General features: G+C 55.8%; 2 protein-coding genes and 2 long non-coding RNA genes across 6 annotated transcripts; 1 reads left to right on the top strand and 3 right to left on the bottom strand.

The window, feature by feature from the left end:
- Positions 1-759: 759 nt before the first annotated feature.
- On the top strand, positions 760-8,954 carry COG1 (component of oligomeric golgi complex 1). Of its 2 annotated transcripts, XM_066332327.1 has the most exons (15): positions 760-1,231; positions 1,402-1,646; positions 2,337-2,518; positions 2,814-2,984; positions 3,060-3,213; positions 3,373-3,583; positions 3,707-4,468; positions 4,704-4,850; positions 5,692-5,853; positions 6,106-6,233; positions 6,657-6,765; positions 7,188-7,297; positions 7,392-7,467; positions 7,841-7,879; positions 8,780-8,954. In XM_066332327.1, the coding sequence occupies exons 1-14, from the start codon at positions 791-793 to the stop codon at positions 7,856-7,858; spliced, it is 2,916 nt and encodes a 971-aa protein (XP_066188424.1). In that variant the 5' UTR covers positions 760-790; the 3' UTR covers positions 7,859-7,879; positions 8,780-8,954. The 2 variants fall into 2 exon arrangements, with proteins under 2 accessions (XP_066188424.1, XP_066188423.1); XM_066332326.1 differs by lacking the exon at positions 7,841-7,879.
- On the bottom strand, positions 6,865-7,275 carry LOC136369464 (uncharacterized). The gene is made up of 2 exons (XR_010745023.1): positions 7,180-7,275; positions 6,865-7,138 (listed from the first exon to the last, which is right to left on the bottom strand). It is a non-coding gene; the product is annotated as an uncharacterized lncRNA (long non-coding RNA).
- Positions 7,577-17,330, bottom strand: VCF1 (VCP nuclear cofactor family member 1). 2 transcript variants are annotated; one of them, XM_066332328.1, is made up of 4 exons: positions 17,159-17,330; positions 15,416-15,512; positions 11,729-11,791; positions 7,577-10,119 (listed from the first exon to the last, which is right to left on the bottom strand). In XM_066332328.1, the coding sequence occupies exons 1-4, from the start codon at positions 17,203-17,205 to the stop codon at positions 9,883-9,885; spliced, it is 444 nt and encodes a 147-aa protein (XP_066188425.1). In that variant the 5' UTR covers positions 17,206-17,330; the 3' UTR covers positions 7,577-9,882. The 2 variants fall into 2 exon arrangements, with proteins under 2 accessions (XP_066188425.1, XP_066188426.1); XM_066332329.1 differs by lacking the exon at positions 11,729-11,791.
- LOC136369465 (uncharacterized) lies at positions 10,906-11,363 on the bottom strand. Its single transcript, XR_010745024.1, has 2 exons — positions 11,242-11,363; positions 10,906-11,153 (listed from the first exon to the last, which is right to left on the bottom strand). It is a non-coding gene; the product is annotated as an uncharacterized lncRNA (long non-coding RNA).
- Positions 17,331-17,381: the final 51 nt, after the last annotated feature.

The following is a 17,381-nucleotide window of genomic DNA, read 5'->3' as shown; positions in this document are numbered from 1 at the left end:
TCTGAGAGCAGAGTTTATCGCCTCCTACAAACTGAAAGTTTGGCTCTGAGCAGCTCCAACACTGTCCACGCAAATAAACCAAATCACTCCAAAACACCTGTGATTGTTTTTCTTCCCGTCTCAATTCCCAACACAAACTGGGGGTTAAGGGATTTGAATTCAACAGCCTCACACCCGAAGTGTGAATAATAAGGTATTTGAATATAACAACCTCACACCCAAGCCCACGTTCTCTGCTTCCAGCAGCATCTCCCATGGAGCTGGATCCTGCCTGCCTGTGGATCTGCTTTTGGGGCTGGAAGGGTCCTTAAAGCTCTGTCCCGTTCCACGCCATCCTGCATGGATCTGGGGGGGATATCCCAGTGCACAGAGCGATGCTTTTGGAATGGGAGAATGGACAAACTGCCCCAGCCCTGCTCAAACCAAACCCCCCGACCCAAAGGGCCCTGCAGACAAAACCTCCCGCGGTGTGTGGAGTGACAGCGGCACCCGCAGGCCGCCGAGCCCGACCCGTTTCCCCGGGAAACGGGGAAGGAAAAGAAAACGCAGTTAAGTAAATAAACCCACTAAATAAAATCAATAAAGCGGCGGTTTCACCCTCCGGCCGCGTCGCCGTGGCAACGCGGCAATGCCCGGCACAAAGATGGCGGCGCTGCCATGGCAACGGCACCGGGGCGCGGCAATGCCCGGCACAAAGATGGCGGCGCTGCCATGGCAACGGCACAAGGGCGTGGCCGTGCCCGGCACAAAGATGGCGGCGTTGCCATGGCAACTGGACCAGGGCGCGGCAATGCCCGGCACAAAGATGGCGGCGCTGCCATGGCAACGGCACCGGGGCGTGGCCGTGCCCGGCACAAAGATGGCGGCGCCGCCCCGCGGTGACGCCCGGAAGCGCCGTCCCCTTCCCGTGGCCGAGATGGCGGCGGCGGCTCCGCCGGTGCGGCCGGGCCCCGGGGCCGGAGCGGTGGCGGCGATGGCGGCCCGCGGTGCGGAGGCCGAGGCGCTGTTCGAGGCTCACACGGCGGCCGAGCTGCGGGCGGTGGAGCGGCGGCTGCGCTCCGGCATCGAGCAGAAGCGGGAGGAGCTGCGGCAGATGGTGGGCGAGCGCTACCGAGACCTGATCGAGGCGGCCGACACCATCGCCGAGATGCGGCGGAGCGCCGAGCGCCTGCTGGGCGCCGTGCGGGGCCTGCAGCGCGGCGGTGCGGCCCGGCCCGGCCCCGCGGGCACGGTGAGACCCTCGTGTCCTCTTTCCCCTTCGACCCATTCTTTTTCCTCCACTCCATCTCCCTCTTCTCCTCATCCCCATCCCTTCTCTGCGCTCACCCCGTGTTCCTCCCCCTCTTTTACCTCTATTCTCTCATCCCCGTTCTCCTCTGAGCCGCTGTGTGCCCTCTCCAGGTTCGCCCAGCGGCTCACCAGAGTTTCTACGGGGCCGCGGCTCAGCTGAAGCTGCTGCTGGAGGTTCCCGAGCAGGTGTGGGGGGCGGTGGAGGGCGGCCGGTACCTGCCCGCCGCCCGCCTCCACCTGCTCGGGGCTCACCTGCGCCGGCAGCTCCAGCTGGACACCCCCCGAGCCCGCTCCAGCCCCGTCCTCGCCCGCTTCCCCATCCTGCTGCGACAAGTGGCGGCCGCCAGCCACCTCAGGTGTGCCGGGAGTGGGGTGGGGAGGGCCGGGGGAGGACGGGGTGATGCTCTGGCACAGCTTACCCGGAGAAGTTTTGGCTGTCGCAGCCCCTGGAAGTGTCCCAGTGCCCCATCCTGGAGGCTGGGTCAGACTTGGGGTTTGGAACTGCTTGATGCTAAAGTTCCCTCCCGGCCCAGAGCGTTCTCTGGCAGTGGGACTGGCTCAGACACAGCTCAGGGAAGGCAGCATGGACATGAGCGAGGTGGAGAATTCCTAAGGTGTCCTGAGAGGCTCTGCCTGAGGCGGCTGCACCCGGATCCCACAGGAAAGCCAGCGGCAGGATCCCCGGGCTGTGTGAGCTGTCAAAGCTGGGAGCACCAGGAATGCCACTGGAAAGCTGGCAGGAAGGGAAGGAGGGATGTGAGGGAATATCCCATGGCCAGCAAGCACATCCTGGGGGCTGCAGCTGACAGGGACCAGGGGACCCATCAGGGAACTGACAGGGATTTAGGGAGATCCTTTCCAACCCAAAAGGACTGGACATGGGCTCATTCCATGAGCCCATGAGGGACAAAAACCATCTCACCAGTCCTGCAATATCCAGATAAAAGCGGGACAGTCTGGAAAAAGCAACACTTTGGCAGTCAGCACACAAGGCCAGCTGTGTGTGTGTGGCTCAGACAGTGACTCCCAGCTGGTTCCTGTGGCAGATCCACCATCCTGCAGGAGAGCAAGGCCCTGCTGCGCTGCCGGACGGGCTCGGACCAGGCGGTGGCAGAAGCCCTTTGTGCCATCATGCTGCTGGAGGACAGCTCCCCACGCCAGGCCCTGGCTGACTTCCTGCTGGCCAGGAAACTGGCCATCCAGCAGCTGCTCAACCAGCCACACCACGGTCAGTGCCACGGAACTGCTCCTTGGGGAGCTCGGGGCGAGCCTTGCCTTCACCTCCGCAGCGGGGATGGGGGAGTCCCATAAATCTCACGGCGGTGGGAACACTGCAAAATAGCACAAAAATTAACAGTTCTCAGGGGCTTGGGCCAAGCCCACCTGTAACAGGGGGGCAGGTGGAGCGTGAGGCTGAGTCCTTTGCCCTCCAGCCCTTCCCTGGAAGGGAGCACAGGCCTCGGAACGTGGTGCCACTGACCTGTGCTGAAGGGCTGCCTTGGCTCAAAGTCAGCTCTGTGCAGGTGCAGGTATCAAAGCTCAGGTGTGTTCCCTGATGGAGCTGCTCACCACCACGCTGTACCAGGCCCACGCTGTCTTCTACACCGTGCCCGAGGGGATGGCCCCGGACCCAGCCCTGCCCTGTGGGTTGCTCTTCTCCACCCTGGAGAGCACCACGGGCCAGAACCCCGCAGGTGAGCCCTGCACCTGCCCAGGTGTGCAGGCAGGACGGTGCCCCGTGCTGGGCTGATCCCTGACTGTGATTGCAGGGAGAGGAGGGGTGCTGGAGGAGGATCTGAAGCTGAGCAGCTGGTTCAAGTACCTGCCTGAGTCCGTGGTGGAATTCCAACCGGCCCTGCGGACCCTGGCACACCCCATCAGCCAGGAGTACCTCAGGGAGACCCTGCAGCAGTGGATTAACCTGTGAGTGGGACAGGGCAAGGCAATCCCGGCCTGGCTGCCTTCCTCCTCGTGCCCTCATCCTCCTCATTTAAGCAGCCAGAGGCAGCACAGCACACCCAGCAGCCGGGCACCCTGTGCCAGGGCCTCACCCCCCTCACAGAGGTGAAACTTTGCCTGCAGGTGCAGTGATGACATCAGGACAGGAGTCAGGACCCTGCTGGTGTACGTGAAGAGCATGAAGGGGCTGGCAGGGATCCGTGATGCCGTGTGGGAGCTGCTGTCCAGCGAGTCCAGCAGCCACAACTGGGAGGCCGTGTGCCGGCGCCTGCTGGACAGACCTGTGTCCTTCTGGGAGGAGCTGCTGCAGCAGCTGTTTCTGGACAGGCTGCAGGTGGGTGCTGTGCTGTGGGGAGCCTTGCTTTACACCCCCAGTTGTCTCCCCCAGCCCACAGTGCACTGAGGGCGTGTTTAAGCAGCACACTGAAGTTGGTTTATCCTCCTGGTTCTGTTGCAGACTCTGACCGAAGAAGGCTTCGACTCCATTTCAAGCAGCTCCAAGCAGCTGCTGGCGGTGGCCTTGCAGGAATTGGAAGTGAAAGGCGGCAGCGGTGCCCTGAGCAAGCAGATGCAGCTGGAACAGAACGTGGCACTGTTCCTGTGGTCGGAGAGCCCCGGGGACCTGCCGGGGGACGCGGCCTGGGTCAGCGTGGGGCAGCGCGGGCCCTTCGCCAGGAGCGGGCTGGCCATGAAGGCGCAGGCGCTCACTCCCTGCGTGCAGAGCTTCTGCTCCACGCTGGACTCCAAGCTGAAGGCCAGGCTGGAGGATGTCCTGTCCTACCTCCCCGGGGACGACGCTGTCCCCAAGGAGCCCTCGGCGCCGCGGCGCTCCGCCTTCGACCGCTTCGCCGACGCCGGCACCGTGCAGGGGCTGCTGCGGCAGCGCTGCGTCCTCTGCGTGCAGCACCTCCTGGGCTGCGTCCGGGAGCAGCTCCAGAGCCAGCTGGAGCCCCCCGGGGACGCCAAGCTCAACGCCGTGCTCTTCATGGCGAGGCTGTGCCAGGCCCTGCCCGAGCTGTGCCCTCACCTGCAGCGCTGTGTGCTGGGCCAGGCGGGCGGCGCCGAGCCCGCGCCCAAGGAGCCGCGCTCCGCCAAAAAGCTGGGCAAGGGCAAAGCCCAGGAGGTGTCCCCCGAGCTGGCCAAGTGGCAGGAGGTGAAGGCAGAGCTCCTGCAGCAGAGTCTGTTGGCTTATCAGCTCTGGAGTTCGGCTGTCACCAAAGTAAGGAGGTGTTTCCCTCCTCAGAGATGTTTTTTGGGGAAGGGTTTCCTTGCTGGGGCTGCCGAGAGCTCCGTGTGCTGGTGGCCGGTCAGAGAGGGCTGGCTGCGGTGGGCTGGTGGCCAAGTGTTCACTTTGGGAGGTGCAGGGATGCAGCAGGTCACAGGCAGGGTGGGCTGGCTGGCCTCGGTCCTGTCAGAACTGTCCTGTGATCAGGGCTTTCGTTTTTGTGCTCCAGGATCTGGTTCAGTGCTTCACCCACACGTTGCTGCTCGACACAGCTGGGTCTGTCCTGGCCACGGCCACCAACTGGGATGAGATCGAAATCCAGGAGGAAACCGAGTCTGGGAGCAGTGTGACATCCAAGATCCGGCTGCCCATGCAGGTAAGAGGAACGGCCTGTGGGAGGAGCCCAGCACTGCTGCCAGAACCACTTACTGAGCTGCTGGGGAGGTTGTTTGGTGTCACGAGCAGAGCACAAACACACTCAGCTGCACTTTGAGACACTCACCTCGTGAGGACGGGGGTCAGAGGAAGGAAATAGGTCATTGTCACTGTTTATCTCTATGAGTAAGGTTGGCCTGGATCCTGTAAAACCGAGCCAGAGGAGGATTTAGGCCTGATTTAAACACAGAGGTCCCAGGGGAGAGATTCCATGGAAGCACTGAAGGACAGGGCTGCAGCAGTGGGGCTGAGGACTCTTGAGGGAACTGTGAGATGTGTGGCTTCCCAAGGGTGTGGTGGTGGCACAGGAAGGACCTCACGGGGACAGAGCAGGTGACAGGGGGGAGGAGGGCCAGGCCTGGAGTGAGTTCTGTGTTTGCACAGCACGGGAGGGGCTGGGCAGGGAAATGCAGTGAACCTTATCCAGTGAATTCTATCTGAGGGGAAAAGCAGCTGGGTGAGAATTCAGGAGGCCCAGGAGATGAGGGAGGAACAGCCCCAGGGAGTGGGTGAGCAGAGCAGGGTCTGGGGTGACAGAAGATGCACAAGCAATTCTCACTGTACTCGGTGTCTGCTCAAGTCTTTTTGGGACTTTGGGAGCTGCTGTAACCCAGAATTTGGGGTGTCAGTAAACCAGACCCTGTGAGATGCCTGAGCCAAGCTGTGGGGCAAAGCTTTGTGGCTGCTGAGGAGGTGGGACATTCCCACCACCCATCTGAAGGGATGTGGAAGGGAATGGAATTTACAGAGCAGCTGCAAATAAACTCTGTTCTCCTGCCCAGCCCTCGTGGCACGTGCAGTGCCTCCTGTTCAGCCTGTGCCAGGAGCTGAACAGGGTTGGTGGTCACACCCTGCCCAAGGTGACGCTGCAGGAGCTGCTGAGGGGCTGCATGGCCGAGGTGCTCGCTGCCTATGACAAGCTGATGCAGCAGAAGCAGGAGAAGGTATTTGCTGTGGGATGGGCTGGGAATGCAGGGCCACATCCAGCTCCTGCAACAGAAAATGCCTGTCCATGACAGCTGGGAAGGGGACACCCCCACTCTCACCCTGCCTCCCCCAAAACTGAGGCAGAAGGGGAGCAGACACCTGAGTTCACACTCTGGTTGTGCCTTGGGGTTGGTGTTCTCAAACGTTCCCCCTTGGGCAGCCTCCCCTGTGCCAGGGAGGAGCCCCATTCCTGCCTGTTCCCTTTGCAGAGGCCAGACAGCTTCCCCCTGACCCAGAGCAGGGCTCTGCAGTTACTCTACGACCTGAGGTACCTCAACATCATCCTGACAGCCAAGAGTGAGGACACAAAACCCAGCAGGATCAAGCAGGACTCCGGGTATGGCACATTCTGGGGGTCACATCCTCCAGCAGTGCTTTGGGTGGGCCCTAAAACAGTGCAAGCTCCAAGCTGTGACACTGCACCAACACTGAGCTCATCATTAAAACAGAGGACAGGGGTTCTGTGGCCAGGAGCTGAGGCAGTGGGCTGGTCCTCTCCCTGTGTGCAGAGGATACCCTCAGAGGATGCCCCTGGAGGGAGCAGTTAAACTTCCAGCCGAGAGTTAAAGCCTTGGGGAGTACCACAGGGAGCAGTCCTGCTGCTGGGGTTGTGTAAGAGCTGCAAACCCTTGGGGCAGCTGCTGTTGTGCTGAGTAATTCCTGTTGTGCTCAGTCACCCCAGACAGGAAATCCCTGGCTGCTTCAGAGCTGGCATCACCAGGATGTCACCCCTGACAGGAGCCCTCTGCTCTGCTTGCAGGATTGAGAAGGTCATCGACTTCCTGGAGGGACACATCGACCCCTTTGACCTGGACGTGTTCACCCCACACCTGAACAGCAACCTGAACCGCCTGGTGCAGAGGACCTCGGTAGGAGCAGGGCTGCAAACAGCTCCAGCAGGGCAGCTGGGGTGCCTTTAAACTGCTTAACGCCTCGAGATAAGCACTGGCACATCCTTGGAAAGGGGAAGAGTGATCAGTGCCAGCTGAAGATAAGAGGAGCTGGCTGAGCCGGTCCCACGTGTGGGGCTGGCTGAACTTTATCTAACAGGATTCACTGCAGCCTGTGCAACACTAATTGGGTTAAGTAGTGCTGAAACAGGTCTGGGACTCAAGTGTGGGAATAATTAAACACAAGAGTTAAGAGGGGGAAGGGAGACACTTGATGTTCAAACTCGGTGGACTCACCACGTACTGCAGGGTCACCTCTGCAGGGACCCCAAATCCAAGCAGCTCCTGGTGCCTCCTAGCTTCTCTTCCCCAAATCCAAGCAGCTCCTGGTGCTTTTCCAGGTCCTCTTTGGCCTGCTGACTGGGACAGAGAACCAGTACACGAGCAGGGGCGGTGCACTGAGCTCGCAGGAGCTCCACAACATCCTGCCCTTAGCATCCAGCCAGATCAGGTGAGGCACCCGGCTCTTGCAGGCATTCTCCTGCCTCTGGGAAGCTGCTCTGGAATCGTTGCTCTTCCCACATTTCTTTCTTCCATTTCTTAAGGTTTGGACTTCTGCCACTGAGCATGTCGAGCTCGAGGAAGAGCAAGTCCACTGCCAGGAGCACAGAAAGAGGCCAGGTTGGTGTTGGAACTGAGCTGTAAAAATAGGAATATTTTCCCAGTATTCATTGTCCCTCCCCTTACCCCAACATTCGAGTTTGTGGGGAAAGAAGAAAGTAGCCAAATGTTATTTCACCTGATTTTTATTTTCAGTAAAATGAATCATTAGGGCAGCACAGCAGGGGATGGGGTGGGTTTCTCCAGGACCCTCCAAAACCCCACCCTTTGCCCCTGTGGTTTTGGGGCCACGGCTCTGTGACACAGCAGGCAATAACCACTGCAGAGGCAGGGAGGGTTTACATGGATGGGGGCAATGCATCAAAGACAACTCATTAAAGAGGGCTGCAAGGAAGGCTGAGGGACAGTAGGTAATGCTTGACCTCCTTTGCAGTGGGATGCTGCCCTGTAACCCCCGAGGAGGCCTGGCCAGGTACCCCAGCTGTGTGAGGAGTGTCCTGCTGCTCTCCTGCTGCTGAGCTGGAGCAGCCAATCTTTCTGTTGCTCCATTTCCCCCCCAGTTTAAAACATCTGCTTAGATGGAGCTCTGTGTGCTGGGTGAGAGCTAAGGAATACCTCACTGCTGTGGGAAGCAGCAATTAGTGCTTCCTGTACTTAATTTCCAGCCCAATCTATCCATGGTGGTCTTGGCAACTGGGACAAGTTGTTGAGTCTTGACAAAAGCCAAGACAAAGAGGCAAAGGCCTGTTTTTACCAGTGTCATTTGAGATGATGTTCAGTTTGCAACTCTCCTCCTCCATTAAGGACCAGACCCAGCAGAAGGGTGTTTAAAAGCCCAAATTTCCCAGTGAAGGTATCCTTACCTCTCACAGCTCAACTGGACTAGAGAATAGAAGTGTGCAGTGATGTCTGGCTCGCTCTGTCACTCCCCTCAGCTGCTGTGCTGTGCTCAGCACACCTCTGTCCTGTGCTAGCCACACTTCCCAGGATCCCTGACAGATGCTTGCTCCTTCTCCAATGCTAAAACTCTTCTGGAGAGGTTCAAATCTGCAGTTCTCCAAGAACAGCTCCTGCAAGGGCACCAGCTGTGCTTCTACCACACTGTGACCCCTTGCTCTGAGAGCAGCAGCCCCTGCCCTGCTGCTCTGAGGGTTCTGACGAGTGTGCAGGGGCTCTATGAGCATTGGGTGACATCTGCCAAGTGCCTGTCGCTACCAGCAGCGAGGTGTGTCCCCGTGTGTGTGTCTGTCACCAACCCAGCAGTGACATCGCTGTGGCTGCCCGGCAGGAGCGGCTGTGCCCGCGCTGCCGAGGGGACAGAGGGAGCCCCGGGGCTGCTGCGATGGTCACAGTCACTTGTGTCTCTCCAAAGGGCCAGGCTGCAGCTGCTGTGCTGCCCAGGGAGGACGAGGGGGCGCGGCCGGGCTCCCTGTTCCGGCAGCTCATCACCGACGACGAGGACGCGGCGGCGCCGTCGCTCTTCAAGCTGGGCTGGCTCTCGGGCATGACCAAGTGAGGCAGCAGCAATAAAACTGCTCCAAAACTGGGTGTTTGTCTTCGCCGAGATCTCTCTGTCCCCTCGGCGGGAGCGGTGACACCTCCGGGATTGTCGGTGCTTCCCGTCCTCAGGCAGAGCAGGGCGCGGTCACACGGGAACAGCTCGGGTTGTCCTTTGTCCCCCTGTCCTTGTCCCCCTCTGCAACAGAGCTGCTGCTCTTTCACCTCCTATCCTTACGTCGTTAAAATCAAATTAAAGAAAAAAACAATGCTAAAAGAAGCTACACGCTAACAGAAAACAAAACGTTTCACAGCTGGAAGGGGGTGCTGGAGCAGGGTAAGAGTCCTGTGTCCTGCAGGCACCAGCACCCTGCTCTGGGTGGCCCCTGCAGCACCTGTCCTGGCTCTGACCTCACATTTCCCTTCCAGTCCTGCAGCACTGAAGCTCATGAGAGAAAACTCATCACCCTGAGCTGGGTGGGAGCTCACAGGCCTAAGGACCTGCACTCGCTGCTCCTATTCTCACTAACTCTAAATGCTCAAAAAACTATGTTGCCAAATCATTTTTTAACTAGTTTATTGAAATTAAAAAAAAAAAAAATACTTATAAAACTGAAGAGGAACGCTTAAGAGAACTTTACAGAAAGCAACAACTTGCTAACGAACAGATTAGGCAGTCGATTGGAATTGGACAGTTTGCAATCCTATAACACACATGTGGACTCCTCAGTCTCCTCTTGCCACGTACTTTAGAACCACCCCAAAAAGAATCCTATAAAAATTGCTTCAAAGCCCCTTTTGCATTGCAATAGTGCAGCAAACCACAAGTAAACAATCTCCTGTTAACCTGTTATTTCAAATATAGACTGAAAAGGCAACAGGCAATTTTGTGCAATTCCATTTTAACAAACTTTGAAGTTGAAATATCAAATCTACACAGTGCTGTCCCTTCACAGAAGGCAGGGAGCTGCTGGGTCATCATGTAGGGAGGCGTCCCCGGCTCTGTAGGCTGTGGAAGTGGGCTTCCTTCAGGATCTGGTTGATGTGGAAGTAAGGACCTTGGCTTAGTGCAGACTGCTCGTGGAAGGGCTGGGAGGAGACAGGGCTGGATCCTGCAATCCTGGGGTTGAGGCTGGACTCAGCTCTGTCGGGGCTGTTGATGCTGCTGCTGCTACAGCTGCTGCTGCTGCTGCTCCCGCTGTCACTGCTGGAGGACTGGGACACACAGAGGGTGAACAGCAACATCAGACACTTCTTCCTCACCACACAGAAGCAAGCCTTTAGGATAAATCCCTCCCTTCCCCCTTTTCAGCCTGATGGACTGAATAAATCCCCCTGGGCACGGAGGTGGTGGCTGTTGCCCACGCCAGTGTCACAGGGCTGAAGGGACAAGCCTTCACCCGGGGCTCAGTGCCCTCCAGGCTGTGGGATTTCAATCCTTCCCAGTTCAACCCCTCAGCCCCACGTTTGCACTAGTGAAGTTTGCTGCAGTGATCCGAGAATTGGGAAATAAAGGGCATTCCCAGGGAGCTGCAGGTGGCAGTACAGGCAGGGCAGAGGGTTGAGGGAAGCACCATGCAAAGCGTTTTCCTACAGGGCAATCCCAAAGTGAGATCTGAAGCATCCAAAGCAAGAGGCTGTGAGAAACAAATGCACACAACACACAATTTAAGTCTTTGAACACCCCACCATCAAGTACTCCTCTCCCAGTTAAAATACTCCATTGGCACTGTTAACTGGAAATGCTCCACAGCAATTCCTCACCAATTTACTGGAGATGGCAGTGAAAGAGCAACAGGCACCAAAGAATTCCTCATGCAGCAAAAAGAGCTCAGCATTTGACTGGAATAAGAGGCCAGGGCTCGTTTGCCAGCACTTAAGATAACCACTGTTCATGGGAATGTCTAGAAGAGCATTTGCCATCATCAGAAGGGATTCAAAGGCATAAAACACCATTTTAAGGGCTGCTAAGGAAAGGTTCCATTAGGTCCAGCTGGAATATTTTTAGTTTGCGTGACCTGCTGGTCAGGACCCGCAAATATTTGGGTGAGTCAATCAGCAAGTGGCTACTCTGCCACCCCGTAAATGACTCACAAAAAGCAGACAGAGTAAGTGACAGCATCTAAAAAAAAATCGACATTTTTGTAAGGATTAAGCCACCGAAGTCACAGCTTTGTGACCACAGCAGAAGAGGACGAATTTCACCAAGTCCTCAGGGATTTACCAACGAGCACCACTGCCAGAAGGGCCTCGTCTGGAGTAAATCAGGAATGGTGCAAACTGCAGGCAGCACTTTGTCTGGAGTAAATCAGGAATGGTGCAAACTGCAGGCAGCACTTTGCCTGGAGTAAATCAGGAATGGTGCAAGCTGCAGGCAGCACTTTGTCTGGAATAAATCAGGAATGGTGCAAGCTGCAGGCAGCAGTTCCTGCAGGGCCCAGGGAGGCACTGTGGATGTTTGGGGTGGAACACAGCCCTGCCCCCGGCCCTGATCTACCATCGATCCTGACCATCCAACCCTGACAAATTCCTTTGTTTCGCTAAGCACCAAAAATGCTTCAGCTCAGTGGGAGCGCAGCAAGCCAAGCCAAGGGCCCCGGGCTGCGAGGAGACAGAAACACACAGCGGGGTCATTCCCCAGGGAGCACAGATGGAACTACGGCAGCAACCAGCTCCTCTTCCTAAATCTAGAGAGGGAAAGAGCTCCGCGAGGACAGGGAGGAGCTGGGGGTGGTGCTGGGCAGCGCAGCTGCTGTCGCAGAGCAGCACAAAGAGTCACACGCGATGCTGGAAGGGGTCACAGCAGACTCCGAGAGAAACCCACCGCACAGGACACTTTGTTTCCTTTTAGTCTGCGCTCCTTAGTGAGCTTCGTTACAGCCACCTTCTGCAAATCAAGGTAAAAATCCAAATGAGAGCCTGGCCCCGCTCGCTGCTGGCGTTTCACACCCCAAAGAAACATTTCCCAGCTGTTAGCAGCGATTAGTTTGTGCATCTCGGGGGGTTGTGAAGCTGGCAGCGTGTCCTGGGACGTGCTTCTGCCACCTCAGGCTGGTGACAGACGGGGTTTGTCAGAGCCTCTTTATTTCCAGTTCTCTAAGGCAAAGATTCACTAGCACTGGCACCCCTTCACGTGGAAACACCTACCGTGTCCCCAGGCTGTGGTGCACATTCTGTAACGCATTTGGACTACAATCAGACAAGAAAAGAATCCTTGAAGTCATCGAGTCAGCAAGACAGGCATCAACAAAGCTTTACAGGGGCAAAGGCAAGCAGCCCAGTGATCTTTCCGAATACTTGAACTATCAAAAGGGCATCTTCAAGGTTTACTGGGCTCATTAACCCTTCACGTCACACTCCCAGTTTGAAAACAAACAAACGTCCTGTTGTGTGTGCAGATCTGGGACAACCCCTCGTGACAGGAACTGGAGAAAGAGCCACTCAGCCCCTGCTGCTCTCAACATCTTCCCAGATGAGTTTAACAGAGCCACGGTCTGGTTTTAGCCAGGACTGAAGAGCAGCCCTTCCCTGGACAGTGGGGGATGAGAACTTTGGTTTCATCTCTGCCAAGAACCCACCAGTGTCTCAATCCCGGCCAGCACAAAGAGGAACTATGAGCAACTCGGGTTTGCAGAAGTTGTTCAGGAAGGAAAGGGTCAGCCAGAACACTCAGCCTCGCTTCCTTCCCTGGGAAAAGGAGAGCAGAGGGTTTGCACTGGTGATTCCCCAGGCTGCAGAGCACGGCTGGCAATCTCTGTGAGCAGGATTCCCTTGGAGGAGCCACTACAACTTCCCCAGGCTTGATCTGGGGACAAGCAATGGATTTCTAACTAAATCCAGGGCAAACAACACAGCTGAGCTCCTGGAAAAGGGAGGACAGGCTGAACAGGAAGGGAAATTCTGTGGCAAAGGCTCTGCTCTGCTAATGTTTAACGCTGGCTGCAGCTCCAGCCCCATGTCTGTGCCTGTCCATGCCCTGAGCCCAGAGCAGGGGTTTCTGTCACCTCAGGGTGGCTGTGACCTGGCAGTGCCTTCTCCAGGAGCAGCAGGAATGGCACATCCTTACAGCACCTGGCCAAAAAAGCAGCACTGATGGAGACTGAAGAGAATCTGTTTCCATCCTGTGAAGGCTGGAAGTCAGGGGTGCTGCCTGTCCTGGCTGCAAGGACAATCCAGAGGGAGAAAACAGCAAATCCTTTGGAACTGGGTGTGATTTGGATGAGCAGTGGGACTCAAACTGAGAGATAACATCACGGAACAGCCCAGGTTTGAACTGCCACTATGGCAAAACCTGCCTTCACCTCCTTCTCCAGAGCAAAACGTGCAAGACAAAAAAAAAGGGAAGAGTTCTTGCCAAAAGCCAAGTCCTGTTTTAAACAGAGCTGCCTGGTTGCCATCCTGGGGTTGTGTTCTCTACAAGAGGGAAGAGTCAGTTTGAACCAAAACAGGCCCGAGGAATCAGGGCTTAGGGTAACACTTCACAAAAAGCAGGTGTATGATGCCCTGCGATGGAAAGCGACCCTCACGTGCTCTTGGAAGTCACAAATTGTTCCCACTCCCCCTTTCCCAGGAAATATCCCAAAGGCAGTGGGGATTTTCAACCAGCAAGAGGAGTCTTTGCACAAAGCAAAGGATCAGGAAACGAAACACAAGTGTTCCAAACTGGCTGAGACTTTCCAAGTGCCACCAATCGGAAGCACTCGTGCACAATGAGCACAAGGATTTCTCCCTTTGGCACAGGAAGTCCTTCACCAAATGTTGGAATAATACAGATTTAATCTCGTGGCTTGAATTTCTGGGCATGCTCAGTTCAGGGATCTGAGAAGAAAACAAGCCAAAAAAAAAAAAAAAAAAAAAAAAAAAAAAAAAAAAAGCTCTATTCATCAAGAGAAAACATTAGGAATTCTGTTCCCTGGAAAACGGGGCTGTGCTGTTCGAGAAGCTGTGCCCACATTCCTCAGCAGTGAGAGCTCCTCCCTGCCACACACCAGGGTTTAATGTGTTAAAACCAGCCTTTTCAGCAGGCACAGTGCATGCAAGCAGCAGAGTTTGTGAGGCTGAGCAGTGACCTTGCCCCGTGCTGTTCCCCCGCAGAGAACCAGGCCAGGGCCGAGGTCAGCCCTCCTGCCAGCCCTGCCCTCAGTGCCTGTGCCCAAACTGGGTGTCCACACACCAGGCCAAGCTGCTGCCCCACTCACCAGCAGGCTTTTTGGTTTTTTCCTCATCTCCTTAAATTCATGACTCCCACTGCAATCCCTTGTGGCGCACTAAATCCGTGCTCCTCCCGCCACAAAACTACCCTACACACACACACACACACACGGAGGGGTCTGACCTGTTGGACAAGGGATTCGGTGTCAGGTGGCAGCAGAGGCAGGGCTGCTGCTCCCCAGCACGCCCCAAACTGCAAAGGCTCCCTGCTGAAAACAACACAGCAGCACCAGGGAGTTTTCATTCCCAGAGAATTCCCTCACGATGGACAGCAGCTCTTGAAGCGTTTCCAGCAGTGTGCTACCACCTCATCTACTCTTTACTCCCTCACAACAGGAATGTAGAAATGTCCATTTGAAACCAGTTCCAGATTATGAAAAGAGCTCAAAGTTACGCTGCAATTAAATGTTTTCCACGAAGCACGATTAATAGTTGAATAATCTAGTTAATTCTGTAATAATTCAGACTGTAATTGCTCATTACAATCCGCCTTCAAAGTGTGGAGGCTCTAAAAAAACCAAGGATTTTTCCAAAACCTTCAAAGAAATTAATTTCATTCACTTCAGAAAGGGAGCCTCTGCTCTGCACCCTGTTTTCCATGAATGTTTTGCAACACAAGGACGTTGCTCCCAGTGAATCTGCAGGTGATTCAGCCAGGCAACAACACAGGAAATCTGGCAGGAATTGGGAAATCAGCATTTTTTTTGTTAAGGAAAGAAATCTCAAATTGCACTGAGAGAGCACCTGTCTGGTGAGGGGCAAGGAAACAAGAGAGTTTATCCCACAGCCAGCAAAAAAACATGGAAAATAGGAGGAAAGAAAAACCCGAAGAGTTTCGAGTGTTTTAGCTGTGAACAAGTCTTGCTTAAACTGAGCAGCTCTATCAGAGCATTTTTTCCAATCAGATAAGGCCTGCCTGGAATGTGTTTTGTCTTTCTCCCACAAATAATCACCTCACTGGTGATTATTTCACTGTAAGGAAAGGCAGAGTGAGCACAAGGACACATCCACCCTCAGCATCTCCTCAGCTCTGGCCACAGCTCATCCCACCCAGCAAAACCAGAAAAGGCAGGAAATGATTTCCCTGGCTGCTGCAAAGCAGGATTTGAAATTTCTTCCCAGCAATATTCAGGCCAGGGATAACCAGGCTGGCTGGAAATGCTGATTTCAACCTCTGATGGCACCAAGGCAAACCTCAAACACAAAGCTATGAAATAAAAATTAAAAAAAAAAAAAAAAAAAAAAAAACACAATGCAGAGGATATTGCAGCTGCTGAAAGGAGACTGGATTTGCTCTCACCTCAGTGTCCCACGAGTCCTGGAGGACAGTGTTCCTGGTGCTACGTTTGGTCTGGGGAATGTGACCATCATCTTCATTGCCATTCCTTCTCCTCTTCCTGCAGGAGAAAAAGAAACCATCAGCTCACCAAGGTACCTTCTGCTTTGTCCTCTGAAGGCACCCAGAGAAAGCAGGAACACCTGATGAATTAATACTGTTAATTAAATTAAATTAAATTAAATGCAGGATGTCTCCAGCCCCCTGAGGTGCTGGGGACTCTCATATTCCCCTTTCAGCTGCTGCCTGGGGGCACAGAGAAGAGGATCCTGTTTGTCACAAGATGTTTCCTATCAGTTTAAGGGACATTCACTCACATTAAACTCATCCTTTTAAATAAACTCATTTAACAATTGTCAGCCTTGCACATCTAAAAATAATCCCTGGGCTCAGAGTGACACCTGACAGGCTGGGGACAGCACTGGGACGAGTGGCAGTGACCACATTTCCAATTATTCACCTGCTCACACCACCCCACAACGACTCTTCAGTCTCTCCACTCTGACAGTGTTTGGAGCCCAGTCACATTCCAAAACAATCATATTTCCCATGTGGAAATAAGGTTTTGTCAGGAAACACCTGGTGGAAAATAAACTCTTCGCTGTTTCTGATGTATTTGCCAGCCTCTCATGACACCCTGTGCTGTCTGGCTGGATCTGGTACAAGTTTTAACCCAATTTTTATCCAAATCTTTGCAGGCATCGAGGCAGAGTTTGGAGGAGGATAGCAGGGTGGGGATGTGGCTAATATTCCCAGATTAGAGAAGATAAAAGGAAGACCTCAAAGACCAAGTTGGGCAGGACTTGGAGCAGCCTGGGACAGTGGAAGGTGTCCCTGCCCATGGCAGGGGGTGGTACTGGATGAGACTGAAGGTCATTTCCAACCCAAAGCATTGTGTGATTCTGTGACACCAACAGAGCAGCTGATCCCCAGCAGCATCCCAGAATTCCCACACAAACATCAAACGACTCTTCCTCCCCGCTGTACAAACATGACAAGTCAGCCAGGATCTCGGCAGCCTCCAAAAAAAACACACGAAGGAGCTGTTTTGGTGTGCCTAAAATTAATCTCCGTGCTCGAATGAGTCAAAACAGACTGGAGGGAGGTATTTATAACCGGCTCCTTTCTTACAGGCAGGCTGTGCACAGCCTCAGCCGGCAGGATCTGGCCCACGCCTACAGCCCGGAGCTGCCTCACTGCTCCCCATCCCCGGGATCACAGGCACCCAACGCTGCCCATCTGTCCTGGAACACTCTGGGGAGGGGACATTTCTCCCTTCACCCCACGTTTGCCTCCGGATCCTTTATTTCCACAACACCTGCAGCGAGCTCAGCAGCTCGGACAGGCCTCGGAGCTGGGGAAGGTGTCGCTGTCCAGGGCAGGGGTAGGACGGGACGGGTTTTAAGGTCCCTTCCAGCCCATTCCCTGACCCCACGATCCTCCACCACCTCCCAGCTCCGTGATCCCTCTGCTTCCTCCCCGACCCCGTCTGGAATCTCCTCCGTATCCCCCACGTCCCTTCGCCCTCCCGAGCGCACCCAACCTCGCCGCCCGACACCTTGACCCCCACGTAACCCTTCCCAGCGCTCGGGGGCCGCTCTCCCCGTTCCCATCCCTCACACCGAGCCCTTCCCGCGCGGCGGCCCCGGCGCTGCTCCGAGCGGCCGAGCCCCTTCCCCTCGCTCAGGCCGCGCCGCCCTCACGCACCTCTGTCTCGCTGCCCGCTCGCTGGGCAGCGGCTGCCGGCAGCTCATGGCGGGCGGGAGCGCGGCGCGGCGGGCGGGAGGCCGCGCTGAGGCGGAGGCCGCGGTGAGGGGCGGCAGCGCGGCCCTGCCCGGCCCCGAGCGCCGCTTCCGCCGCCGCCGCCTCGCCCCCGTGACGTCACGGAACGCGCCCGCGCGGGGGCGGAGCCGCGCCTTTGTGACGTCAC

The sequence above is a fragment of the Sylvia atricapilla genome, chromosome 18 (genome assembly GCF_009819655.1).
Source record: "Sylvia atricapilla isolate bSylAtr1 chromosome 18, bSylAtr1.pri, whole genome shotgun sequence".
Lineage (NCBI taxonomy): Eukaryota > Metazoa > Chordata > Aves > Passeriformes > Sylviidae > Sylvia > Sylvia atricapilla.
The sequence above is the reverse complement of the archived record's forward strand: the minus strand, read 5'-3'. Positions and strand labels throughout refer to the sequence as shown.